At 35.0% G+C, this 12,859-nt stretch overlaps 2 protein-coding genes across 8 annotated transcripts; both read left to right on the top strand.

Moving 5' to 3' along the window:
• The first annotated feature begins 351 nt into the window (after positions 1–351).
• LOC116144227 (glutamic acid-rich protein-like) lies at positions 352–8,233 on the top strand. Of its 4 annotated transcripts, XM_031429680.1 has the most exons (7): positions 352–524; positions 895–976; positions 1,076–1,219; positions 1,319–1,479; positions 1,577–1,849; positions 5,977–6,895; positions 7,157–8,233. In XM_031429680.1, exons 5-7 carry the CDS (start codon positions 1,772–1,774, stop codon positions 7,657–7,659), a joined length of 1,500 nt encoding a protein of 499 aa, XP_031285540.1. In that variant the 5' UTR covers positions 352–524; positions 895–976; positions 1,076–1,219; positions 1,319–1,479; positions 1,577–1,771; the 3' UTR covers positions 7,660–8,233. The 4 variants fall into 4 exon arrangements, 3 of the variants coding, with proteins under 3 accessions (XP_031285540.1, XP_031285539.1, XP_031285541.1); XM_031429679.1 differs by lacking the exon at positions 895–976; XR_004130234.1 differs by lacking the exon at positions 352–524 and having other exon boundaries at positions 783–1,219; positions 7,157–7,734; positions 7,904–8,233.
• A 349-nt stretch (positions 8,234–8,582) lies between these two features.
• Positions 8,583–12,441, top strand: LOC116144233. 4 transcript variants are annotated; one of them, XR_004130235.1, is made up of 9 exons: positions 8,583–8,733; positions 8,806–8,860; positions 8,942–9,148; positions 10,079–10,260; positions 10,372–10,546; positions 10,662–10,873; positions 11,091–11,216; positions 11,333–11,452; positions 12,128–12,150. XR_004130235.1 is itself a non-coding variant. In XM_031429690.1 (9 exons), exons 1-9 carry the CDS (start codon positions 8,703–8,705, stop codon positions 12,043–12,045), a joined length of 1,095 nt encoding a protein of 364 aa, XP_031285550.1. In that variant the 5' UTR covers positions 8,584–8,702; the 3' UTR covers positions 12,046–12,174. The 4 variants fall into 4 exon arrangements, 3 of the variants coding, with proteins under 3 accessions (XP_031285550.1, XP_031285549.1, XP_031285547.1); XM_031429690.1 differs by having other exon boundaries at positions 8,584–8,733; positions 11,349–11,452; positions 12,043–12,174; XM_031429689.1 differs by having other exon boundaries at positions 8,586–8,733; positions 8,809–8,860; positions 11,349–11,452; positions 12,128–12,441.
• The last annotated feature ends 418 nt before the right edge of the window (positions 12,442–12,859 follow it).

The raw sequence follows: 12,859 nt of genomic DNA, 5'->3' as shown, positions 1-12,859 counted from the left end.
CTATCAACCAAATAAAGAGTTTCATTGATAACTCTATTAGTGCTTAGGAAGTGTCGATCTCAGTAACTCATGACAATCAAGTCAGAAGAATGTCATGTTACGGTATGAACAATGAAAACTCGTTGTATAAGGAACGGAGAAGAAGTGTGACTGTGTGTTTTTGTGTTTAGGGAAAGGGCAGTTAAAAAGAGGACCATTCTATTCCTATCCATATTATGTTTTGTTCACGTTAACATTCGCATTCACTTGTGTCTGGATCCTTCTTTTTGACACGTTTCTCTCACTCACCTCTTACCCTCTTATAAATACCCTTTCCCAATCTCTTTTATTTTTTCTCTTCCCTTTGATAAGGGGTTTTTGTTATTGAGAAACCAGCCCCCCAGCCTTTCTCAACAACAACAAACAAAACCCATTCCTATTTCTATTTCTAACTTCGATTCATTGAACAAGAGATCCAAAATAATACCACTCACCAACACAAACAATTGTTTTTTTTTTTTTCTTTTTTATACATAAGAGAAGAGGTATTGACACGCCAAGAGAAACCCAGACACTTCCATTTATACTATAATTTTCTTCTTCTCTTTCAATTAAGATTTTTCAAATTTTTATTTTTGTCAAAACTGTCTACGTTCTGTCATACTTATACAAAATTTTCAAAACCCATAATTTATCTTTCTATGTTTTAACTTAATTTGATGACAACTTTTCTTATTTATTTCTATTAATGGTGCTTTTTTTTTTTTTTTTTTTTTAATATGGGTTTAATTATTAGTTTTATTGTCAAACAATTATTTAGTTATATAAGCACTTTTTGGTTTTGAAGAATTGAAATTAGGGTTTTTAATCAGTGGAGAAATTTGTTGACATATTTTTTTTGCTTGATTTATCTAGGGTTTGGTGAGATCGTACTAGAATCAACCCTAATTGTGGTTTTTATACTATTCGGTTACAATCATAAGCAGAAGAATACACGGTGTATATAGAAACTGAGGATTGGATTGTATAGCTTTTATTTAGATTAGTTTAGGTAAGTTAAGTTATTGGGATTAAAGTCTTCTCATTGAATCTGCAGAGGGCATTTTCAGAACTGCGGTCTAGAGGCTGAACTTTAACCTGCAAAAAGAGATTTTGAGAATTGCTTTTGAACACCGACGGAGTGGAACCTTGACATAGATACTAGATGGTGATAAGGAAGTGAAGATTTCTTCATCAAAAGGTTAAGATTGTGGTGTATTTTGAATTTGTGCTCTTGAGTTTTTGATCTTCACAGTCTGGGAATTTTTCCTTATATTGGTTGGTTTTTGCTGATTAGCAGGTGATGTTATCCCTTTTGGCCTCGTAGTAATCACGGGAAGGATCAGATTTTATTGGAACTTCTGCATTTGTCGACAAATCATTACGGTTGAAACTTTGATTATTTGGCTTCATTGAAGTTAGTTCAGTGTTTACAATAGGAGAGTTGAGCATTCTAGCCTTGTGGGTACTCTTAGTTCCATGCAACTTTTTTGACATAATTTTGCAATTCTTAGGATTTGATTGTAAATAAGAAGATATTTTAATTATTGGGTATCAGGATTATTTTGTCTTGGAGGTGATTTTGGATGATCATGAAGTGATTTTCAAGCTGGAAATGATTGCGAGGACATGGTGCATGGACAGGGGCATAGTTTCTGGTCTGTTCCTGTGTTGGAACAAAGGTATAGAAAACTAGGAGAAACTTTTCAGTTGGTAGAAGGATTCAGCTTTGCTGTTTTAAGGATCACGTGCAATGTCTCGCTGCTTTCCATTCCCGCCTCCTGGATATGAAAAGAGTGCTAGAGTTGAAGATACAGACTTGCTAGCAAAGGTTTATATGCCATATTTTTATTTACCTTCCATTGTTAGCATGAGTCCTGCTCGTTTTCTTTGGATATTGCTTTCCTTATCTGGTGTATCTACTTTTTTTTTTTTTATTGGATCAAATTAATTTTGTATCATATAACTTCTGGAAGTTGGTCTTGGATATATAGTTCACAATCAAGGCTCATTTGACCCCAGATAAAAAAGGAAAAGAAAAGTGTAGATAAGTAAGTTTAGACATGGTTTTTGGAAACAATGAGCAACTCTTTTGCAAGCTAGAAGATGGTTTATTTGGGCCACGCATGAGGGATGGTCATAGTAAGGTTTAAAAATACTGAACATATTATATAGGGGACAATAATTTGGAAAATAATATAGGGGAAAGATTGCTTTTCGAAGCTAGAACATGGACTGACTTATAAGGCTATGTTAAGTTCTAAGGCACACTCCACTTACAATATATTTTTATTAGTAAATTCTTGATGAGCTTAATAAAATTTGGGCAATGTGATGAGATACTATTAGAAGTAGAAAGAAGTTGCCTACAATTTAACCATCTGACAGTCTTTTAGATTACAGGGGGCTGAATCTTTTATATCTCTAGCCGGGGATGGGCCATAGTATGCTATTTACTTGTAACTGTTTATACTAACATTTGCATATGCATGAAGTGCTTTCTCGGGCATGGACACGTTCTGGGATATGTGTTGTGTAGACACACCGTGTTTGCATGTCCATTGAAGGAAGAAAGAGAACGTGTCAAATCTCAATATGTTTTACTTTTGGTTGGCCGCTTCATATCACATGTACCCTTACATGGACCTTTAGGATTTTAGTGGAGTCGCTGTTTTATAAATTTGTCAGCTGAACAAAACTGCAGCCACATGGAGACTTGTATCTGTGTAAGATTGTAAAGTAGAACAACTGTTCCTACTGGGCATTGTTTTAGCTTCGGAAATTTTTAGAGAAGTAAGCAGAATGTTTAATGTGGCACAGTAGCCCTACTATAGAGTATTTAAAACAAATAAAATATGCATTCTGATTTGAATTAGATAAAGTTTTTAGTTTAATTTTTTAACCTATGCTCAGTGGGGTGCTTTTTTATTGTCTACTCTTCAATATTGTGCACAGCTCAACTGCTAACGGTTTCATAATGTTGTAACAATTAATGTTAGCTAGATCTTGAAATTACCCATTTATATATTTTCCTTATAAAATTTGTTACAAGGATACACTTTGATGATGATGTTATAACCCATTTATATATTTTCCTTACAAATTTTATTACAAGGATAGACTTTGATAATGATGTTATAATAAATGCGGCCATGGTTGTCAAATAATACTTTGCTTTCCATATATTTTCAGATGTTTTTGGTGCTGAAAATTGAAATGCTTGGTTTGTCTTAAACTGGTAGTAACTTTATGTTGACACCTCTTCCTTTTACAGAAGCTGCCTTTTGGATTAATATGTGATGACTTAAAGGTGAAAGGCTCCTTTAATTGCTGGGGCTGTGTATTGCTTGATGTGTTTGTTGAATAGGGATGGGGGGGCTTTTTATGTGACCATTTTAAATGGATGTGAAGTTTGGTTATAAAGTATGAATATCTTCTTGGGCATAAGATTGACAAGGTTTTCTTTTATGGTATAATCTGGTATGCCTGGTATTGAACGTGCTGAAAATGTAGAATATGATGTATTGAAATTGTTTACTTGTTCTAGTGTTCTAGATTAGAAGTGGTTCACATCTTGTACTTTGGGCAAACCCTGTTTGGTAGGTAAAAAATTGCCAAAAATGGATAATATTTTACTCCTAATATCTTGTACTATCTATGGTTTAGTGTTTGAAGAAAAGGGAGTTTGAGGAAATTGAGGATACAATAATTATTAAGGTAATGAAACTAGATTGAGAAATTTATTATTTCTAATATAGCATCACCATCTTTATGTGAACTAATGTATCCTTCTGGTAAGCATTGTTGAATCTAGCATAAATAATTTTTCACCATCCTCTACTTGTAACTACTTGAACTTTTCACTGTTTATGCTAGTATTTTTTATAGTATACTAGCATAGAAACTCAAGCTTAAATGGAATTGGATCAGGAATATTTGATCTTTCTTATCTGCAGAGACTTCTTCTCTCTCTTCCTATTTTACTTTTTGCACATTAGTGGCATTTTGGTTCCTTTACCTGTAGTTTTTAATTTTAAATAAAGTACATATTTTAAGAGATTCAATTTTTAAAGGAAGAATATTAGTGGAAATTTGAAAGTGTATTTTGAATACTTCAAATGCTTTGTCTTATGCCTCATTCTAGTTTATTTTAAATGCTGAGTCGTATGCTTCATTTTACTGTGTTCTGAAATCTTTTTCTCGTTTTGGCAATCAAAATTTTTCATATTAAAGAAAGTTATTCCAAAATCTAGCGCCATGTGTCTTACTATCTGTTAAAGCAAACTATTGATCTCTATCATGGTGTTGCCATGCTTGTTGACTGTTGACCTGCCCTGATTGAGCAATCATTTCTAACTTTAACTCGTATCTACTCTGGAAATCCAAATTCTACTCTTGCTTTGGTTCTGTAGTAGTTATATATGCTTTCTGCTGATTTTATGTTGTGAACATGCTTTCAAAATTACATCTTCAGAGAATAGTAAACATCTTCGTGGAGTAATCACATTTCCATGTCTTTCTAGTTTATGAAGTAAGAATAATTGTTGTATAGTATCTTAAGAGATTTGAACAGATGATAGCCGTATCTTTGGTATGCCTTGGTGTTGTCATAGAGCTTTATCTAGTTCCACTGGTAGGAATAAAATATTGCATCTGTTAATTCACGGATTCTAATGCAAATGGCATCCAAATGCCAAAATACAAGTGATCTCAACCTGCAAAAAGATAGAAGTGATGGGTTTTTTGATTGACATGTTTTGTGTAGCAATGTTCCTGAACTTCTTGTGGACTTTCAGGGAGGGTAGGAGGTTTCTAGTGGTCTCTAAGAACTGGGGATATGGCTTAAGACCTATGATAGTGAAGTGTTACCATTTTGGAAGTGCCCATATTAATTGATTAATTATGCTGTAAAAAATGTCATATGTTAATATCAACTATCAAGTACTGAGAAATATGCTGTTAAAGTAACTTTTATACATGAGCCACATTACCTGCTTTTAAAATATGAGAACACGAGATTTTTTCCTTCTTGGTTTCATGCATTAGCATCTTGTATCACAAAAATGGTGTTTTCCTTGCATGATTTATAAATGCACTTTCTTCACTTATCCTTCTTCACAATGTTAACATGTCAGCCATTAGCACTGAACTGCAATCTAGATTTATATACAGGAAGGAAATTCCCATAGGTTGTATTTTCCCATGCAACCTATTTTTTCTTAACGAAACTCTTAAAAGTATTCCTTGTAATCTTAAACTTCTGGATTTGGTGGTAATTTAAAACAAAGAAGAGGTCTTATGTTCAAATCCTCCACATGTAAGGATCTGCATATGTATCCATATATGTATTAGCATTCCTTTTCTGCAATTTTTTTTTTTTTTTTTTTTTTTCCACATTATATGTGATGAGATAGTTAGCGCATTTTGTTTTTGAGATTGGCAGATAATTTAGGTTGGTGCCTTCTTTATGTGGAATTGTTATATATTTATATGTATAGTTCCTTCTGGAAGATCGAATTATGAAAATTAACTTTTGGTGCTAGCTGACGTGATTTTTCTTGATGTTGATTAATACACTCCTGCATCCTCACTGTTAAGAATCCTTTACATGTGGAATGAATCAAAAGTATATGTTTCAATGTTGTAAAATTATGATGATTATGTTCTTTATTTGAAGTATTTGTCTACTCGTTAAAGAGGAGGAAAGATTTTATATTTGACATATTTTTATGATAAAAAACATATGAATTAAAGACTTAACAGGGACAATTCATCAGCTTGGTAATAATTTTATTCGTGCATCAGTTTTTGCATCCAATCTGGAAAGTTGCCCCTTGCTGTTTGGATACCTCTTTACCTTACCATGTTTAGCTGTTCATCATTTCCCCATCTACTTCTAGTAAAATATTATTCTTTACTCTTATTTTAATTTGTCTCTAATTGAAATATTATATTCAGGAAAAACACCAGGAGAAAAAACATAAAAAGGATAAGAAGGACAAGGAAAAGCAAGGAGGTAAAGAAAAAAAGAACAAAGATAAAGAGAGAAGTAAAGAAAAACACAGCGATAAGAAAGACCGAAAGGAGAAGCACAAAGACAAGAAGGACAGGGATAAGGATAAAGACAAGAACCGGATCTCAGATGCAAAGAGAATTGAAGGGCAACCAGAGTGCTACAATGGAGGGAAGATTGGTCCGAACAGCCTCCAGAATAACGGGATCAAGGATACTAAATATGTGCAGGATTTGGCAAAGAGAATTAGGAATGAAGATAAAGCAACAGGAAGCCAAATTGTTCAGAAGATTACTGTTACAGATCAAAGAAGAGCAGAACTGCCAAGAAGGATTCTGGAGTGCAGTACTGACATATTGGAAGAGAAAGAGAAAGCAAAGGATAAGAAAGAAGTTGATAAAAAAATCAATGGGCAAAAGAACCATGTTGAGGCTAGAGGTTTCGGAAATTCAATTGCTCAAGGATTCTCTGGTACTGATCAAAAGAGATTTCAAGGAATCACTAAACCAGTGGAGAAGAATGATATTGAGAAGCAGTTGGAGGAGAGAGAGAAGAATATGCGCAAAGAAAGTGATAGTAAGGGTGATAAACAGAAGGATAGAGATCGAAAGAAGAAAAGCAGATCAAAAGACAAAAGCAGAGATAAGGAAAAGAAAAAGGAGGAGAAAGCGAAGGAGATAGTTGAGCCAAGTAAAGACCGGCTTAAATTAAAAGACAGCCCAAAATTGAAAGACAATGGCAAGGGCCTCCCGAGTTCATGCAATATTAGACCACCAGATGTTTCAAAGACTAGCAACAACAATCCTCCCGGTGAGGGAAGTCTTGGCAAACGTAAGGAGCTTGAGATAAATGGAATTTCACATGGTGAGTCCTTTCTGTTGCATTTCGGTTCTTCGATGGTCTAGTGCTTAAACCTCCTATGCCATGGGGATATCAGTGGTATGTTTTAATATTGAAAAACCTGTTCAAGGTGAAAACTTTCTTGTATCACTTTCACTTTCATTGCTTTGGCCTATTTATTTAGAACCTTGTCGCAAAATTTTGGGATGAAATCTTTGGTTTACGTGTCTAGTTTTGCATCAGTTCATTTTTATTTTGTACCTTATTCTTTAAACTTTGTGACAGACAACGGAATTAGGCCTAATAAGTTGCCGAGACCTGTCTCGTCCTCTCACCTGGTCACAGAAAATGGGAGGAAAATGGAACCGTGCCAAACTGCTATCCACTTTGCATCTGAGTTTCAGGGGGCAGTTGGTAATCATAAAGTGAATGCCAAGGAACACAAGATTAATGGTTTAAGGAACGTTTCACAGCCAATTGTGTGCTCAACTAAGCCTTTGTCAACTATTGATCAAGGTAGTGAGCATTGTGAAGCATCTGCCAAACCACCACACCCTGATTCCAAGTACCTGAATCAGATTCTTTCTAGTGTGGCCAAAGGTGTGCCCAAACTGGAGGATTGGCCTGATTTTGATGACGATGAATGGCTGTTTTGCAGCGATAGTGTGCAGTCAAAGCAGGCAAAAGTGGCTTCTCCCAGGGGTGATGGGACACAACAAGTGTGGGCAGAAGTTCTGCCCATAGAGTCTGCTGGTGTAACAGCTCTGCCATATGTCGTCCCCTTCTAATGGATAACATTACTTCCCCTTCTATCATCGCCGATTTGGCTGTTACCCTGAAGTCTAAGCAGACCTTTCACAAAGGTATATGCCAGGGTCCTGAGGTTATTGGTTTATTACTGCATTTACTTTTGATTGCAGTAGTTAAATCTCAGTTGCAGTCATGCTGTTGGTGTTTAAAATGCTTGTCCTGGAAGTGAGATGATGGAATCAGAATGTGACATACAGTTGTTATTTTTGGTGCATCTTTCAGGACTTTGTAAGTGGAGTTTTCATCCTTTCCGGACTGTTAAAAGAGGGCTTTTTAGTCGTTTGTACATGTGAGAACCCTGTTTAGATTGGAAGAACATCCCCAAATGAATTTGGAGAAAGGGATGTGCTAATTGAGGATTCGGAGATGGTTAGGGGTCATTTTTTGTTAGCTTAGAGCTTTAAGTTAAGACAGAAATTCTATACAAAAGAGAATCATAGGATTTTGTGGCCCTTGTTGCGCGCACAGTTTTGATTTGTATAATGTAAAGATGATATGCATAAAATTTATATTAGAGGGCGAGAAAGGAAGGAGGCATTATTATTCATTCAATCCTGAATTTCTTCTGTAGACATCCTGGAAATCCTTGTTTTTGAAGGATAAGCAGGGCTTTCAGATCACATTGTATTGTTGAAGCGTTATAGATTAATTGGACTTGCTGTTATTGGTAAATTAATCCTTGTCATTCTTATAGAAAAATAAGTGAGTGCTATCAAAGACAATCTCACGGATGTTAAAATGGTTGAAATCAAATCAAGTTTTTGAGGATTGGTTTATACTGATAACTTTCAAATTAATAAATTAATAACATTACACAATCAATTCCAAGGTTAAACATTGGTAAGGGCACAATGTGGCAAATAGGATCGGTCAACGGAAGAAAAAATTTAAAGGGTGATGAAATAGAAAGACACTTGTCACGAAGTTATGTACGCGTAGCCAAAAAGTAGTTATGATCAATCTTCTTCTGTTCTTCAGACTCTTAGCTCAGAAGAAAACCTAAGACAAGCAAGGCATAGGCATGGGTGGCGACACAATCACAATCACTCCTGGTACACTTACACCTTCTCCTTCTCTATCTCTTCGTTTTGAATAAATTGGTGATGTTATTTTTTACTATTCAGAAGAATCTCACGATTCCCCTCAACTGTCACGATCTCCAACCCCTTCTTTGCTCGGGTATGTAAATGTATTTCATTTTATTACTCAATTGATGGCCCCTCGTTTCCACCCAAGTATTGAACGTCATTTCATTTTAAGCATGAAGTTTTGTAAAGGAACACTGGTGAATGATGAGGATGGAGCGGTGTTTAGAGAAATCCCCCAAGAAACTGGTCAGCTATCTCCAGCTTCCTTGGACTTTGAAGCGGACCAGAGGAGGAGACGTTGCACACAAGTCTTGCTCAGTTATGATGAGTTGCGTACTCGTCTTGGGAGTTTGAGAGAGGCTAGGAACAAAATTTTGAGGTATTTACTAATATTCATTTCTCCACATGGGCACTGGTTCTGCGAAACATGCATCGCACTCTCTGTGTTGCATTAAAAAGCACATGTTTTTATATGTTTGGACTTGATATACCTTCTCAGGTACACGTGTTAAGGGACCTTTTATTGATGATTGCTTAATTTTTTTAATTATTTTTTTTTTCTTACATATAATACTGATCTCTACTGGTCTGAATAGCATCGCTGGGCTCTCAATTTGATAAGAAATGAAAACATAGTTCTGCTGCCATTTTTATCATGATAGCTTCAAGAGCCTTAAGTAAAATACATTTCTTCAGTCTAACAACGTCACAGAGGCTCTGCAACTTGGAATTGTTTACGCTGTGTAACTAAATTAAAACCATCTATGTTACACAAGGGATATATCTTAGTAATTCTGTTTGCTTTGAGGCCTTCTGTGAAAGGTAATGTTGTTAATGAAACGAATATCAAGGAAAGCAGCTATGTTTTTGTAATTTTTTACATATCAAAGATTCTTGGTGAGAAACTAAACTAAAAACCATATGTTCTAATGGATCCTTATAAAACATCCTCCTATTTTGGTAGCATGTAATCCATTTTTATAGGCTTCACTAACACTGCATCTTGACTTATGCATTGAATTTGCCTTGAATTAGCATGTGAATTGCATGATCTCACAACAGGATTCCCGAGGGTCTGTGTGTCACTGTGTTGGTCTCTATAGGTCCAATAATCTCATGGAAGTATATATGGGTTTTAAGAATTTTATGACATCACTTTTATCGAATAGGACACCTTTTTTTTTTTTTTTTTTAATTTTCTTAAAGCAGTGATTTTTGAAATTGTTCTGATGCTGAAACTGTTGTACAAACATGTCTAAAAATTTCTTTATATACTTGCTTGATTTGATGTGTACTTTGATATTCACAGCTATACCCCTGGAGCATGGATTGAGAATGCCAGGGGAAAAAAATTGAGTGATTATGATGTGCCAAAGACAATATCATTCATTTTAATTGGTCCTAAAGGTTCTGGAAAGAGCAGTCTGGTTAATAGAATTTCAAAGGTGTTTGAAGATGACAAGTTTGCATCAGAAAGAGCCCAAGTAACATGTATGTATATGTCACTTAACTGCAACCCAAATTTTGGATGACGTGGTAGTGAATTAGTTGTAGTCATTTTTCTTTACTGAACTGTTTTCCTGTTTTGTCTTCCAATACAAGATAATCCATCTGTTGGAGATGGAACCTACTTCCTTCAGGAATATATGATACCAAGAGATTCAAATTCTTTCTGTCTTTACGATACCCACAGTTTGTCTGATGACTCATCTGATAATATTAATATGATAAAGCATTGGATTACCAGAGGAGTTCGTCACGGGGAACTTGTTATCAGGTGTGAATTGCTTTTAAAAATTTCTTTCTGCTCCCTTTTTATTTGGGGAGGGGGCTGGGTTGTTGATCAACAATCTACCTCTTTTGAATGACTTCACTTCTGTGACGTTTTTCAGGAAATCTGATAGTTCAAATTTAAGGAACAGAATGAAGTGCAAAGCTCGGGACAATGGTTGTCAACCCGGTGAGGTCAGGATGGTTAATTTTTGCATATTTGTTGTTGATGGACTTGCAGTTCTGAAATCCATGGAAGGTTGTGGTGTTGCCGAGAAGCAGTATAACCAGATAATTAAAACAGTTTTCAACTGTCCGTTTTTGTCATTTAAAGGTATTTGTTTCTTGATCTTTATTTATTATTTTGTTGGTGGAGTTCGTGTGACTAATTTAATCACAGAGCTTTTGCAAGTGAATTATATAATCCTTATGTTAAATGTTTCATCCATTTATCTTCTCCTCCTTATGTTCCTCTATTTGTTCTTCTTTTATTACTTCTTATCAGTGAGCAATACCTTTTTATGGTGATAAAACCTGTTTCTTTGTTCCAGATGATAAACCTGTTGTTATAGTGACACACGGTGATTTACTTCCACTCACTGATCGTGCTCGAATCCGCATTTATCTGGGGGAGCTGCTGGGTGTACCACCTGTGAAACAAATTTTTGACATTCCAGGTGATCTGATCAAGTTGTTTGATCCTTATCATTGTTATTTTATTCTGTCTCATTCGCATTTTTGGCCAGGCTTTTGCACGATTGATAATTGAGAGTAACTAACCATCAGTTCCTAGCTTCTTGTGCTTGCAGAAAATGATGATCCAGAAAATGAGTTGGTAATAGTTGATATGTTGCGCTACTGCCTTGAACATGCTGATAGAAATCTTCTCCATAAAAACTCTCCCAGGAACAAGGTTCGGTTTTTCTTGCAAGATTTACTGGCTTAATTCTTATAATCCCTTTCTTTATCTTTGTACTTTCGTTGTCTTTTGATCATATATATTCATGTAAGTGAATAATAGAAACTTCTATTTTGCTTGTGAGTGGTGAACTTTATTTATGTATATCTCCAAAGATGCCATCAGAAACTTCTATTGTCTCTAGAAGTTATAATAAATTTAGGCCTTATTTAGGAAGCATATGGAACTTAAATGCGTAAGAAATGAATTTCATGCATTTTTTTCTAAAGCTTTCCTTATAAAAAAGAATGACTTCCTTTCTTTGGAATCTTATGTACTGTTATGGTTATGCATCCTTTCCCTTAACACTCCACATCCCACATCCCACACCCAAAATAAATAAATGCTTTTCTTGTTTGTGCCCTTGATTTATATTATCAACAGTGCTTAACGAGAATTTAGTTGCATTTGCTTGTGGAAATTTTCTTCTAGTGACTGTTAATGCTTGATAAATTATTATTATTATTATTATTTCTTTTTGTGATCACAATTCACAATGATGTCGCACTAATGACACCTAGTTCAACCTGCATTTGTGGTTTCAGTAATTCTGCGTGATGGACATTTGGATTTTATCTGATAGTTTCTGTTTATTCAAAAGTGCGCTGACTAGGATCTTCTTGTATGCAGGTTTTTCATCTCTCTATTTTGGCATGTATACAAGTGTTAATAATAGTAGTGGGGATTGCTATTTTATCATTCAAGATACATCATGTGCCTATTCATCGTGCCCCTAAATCAAACCCTCACGTGGATTGGCATGCCATCAGGCATCTGTGGTTAGGCTAGGATTAATAACTTATGTGTCTGGTATCTACTGCTTCATCTCAAAAAATCTGAATGAACCTGTGAGTGCGTACCGTTTTATTTGCACAACTGGATGTAGCCTGTATGAATTCTGAACTATCTTTTTCTTAATGCATATATTATATATATGATCTTTCTGCCATTCTCTACACTTTGCAAAAAGGTTTTTAGTATCAAGTCATGTGGACATTGTATCATCTTTAAGTGGAAAGTAGAGAAATTTTGAAATGTCAATTTGTTGGCATCTCATGGCAACATGCATTCTGTTGTAGAACGGTCACGGATATCCAGTCGTTTACTTAGGGAAGAAAAGGTACCTCGTTTCCGATATTTGGACATATAATTGGAAAGAAAATAAGACGTCACGTTAGAGTTTCTTTGAAATAAAAAAAAAAAAAAAAATTGATAATAATCGCATAACAGAATCACAAATCTAAACATTTTTTTTTTTCATTTCCATGTGATGAACTGAAGTAAATATTTGGAGTATTTTCCAACATTGGGAACATATTTGGAAAAAGAAAAATGGTGTACCGGAAGAAAAAATCATGGAAA

This window comes from Pistacia vera, unplaced genomic scaffold (genome assembly GCF_008641045.1).
Source record: "Pistacia vera cultivar Batoury unplaced genomic scaffold, PisVer_v2 Contig44, whole genome shotgun sequence".
Taxonomy (NCBI): domain Eukaryota; kingdom Viridiplantae; phylum Streptophyta; class Magnoliopsida; order Sapindales; family Anacardiaceae; genus Pistacia; species Pistacia vera.
Note: the sequence above shows the minus strand (reverse complement) of the source record. Positions and strands in the feature narration are given on the sequence as shown.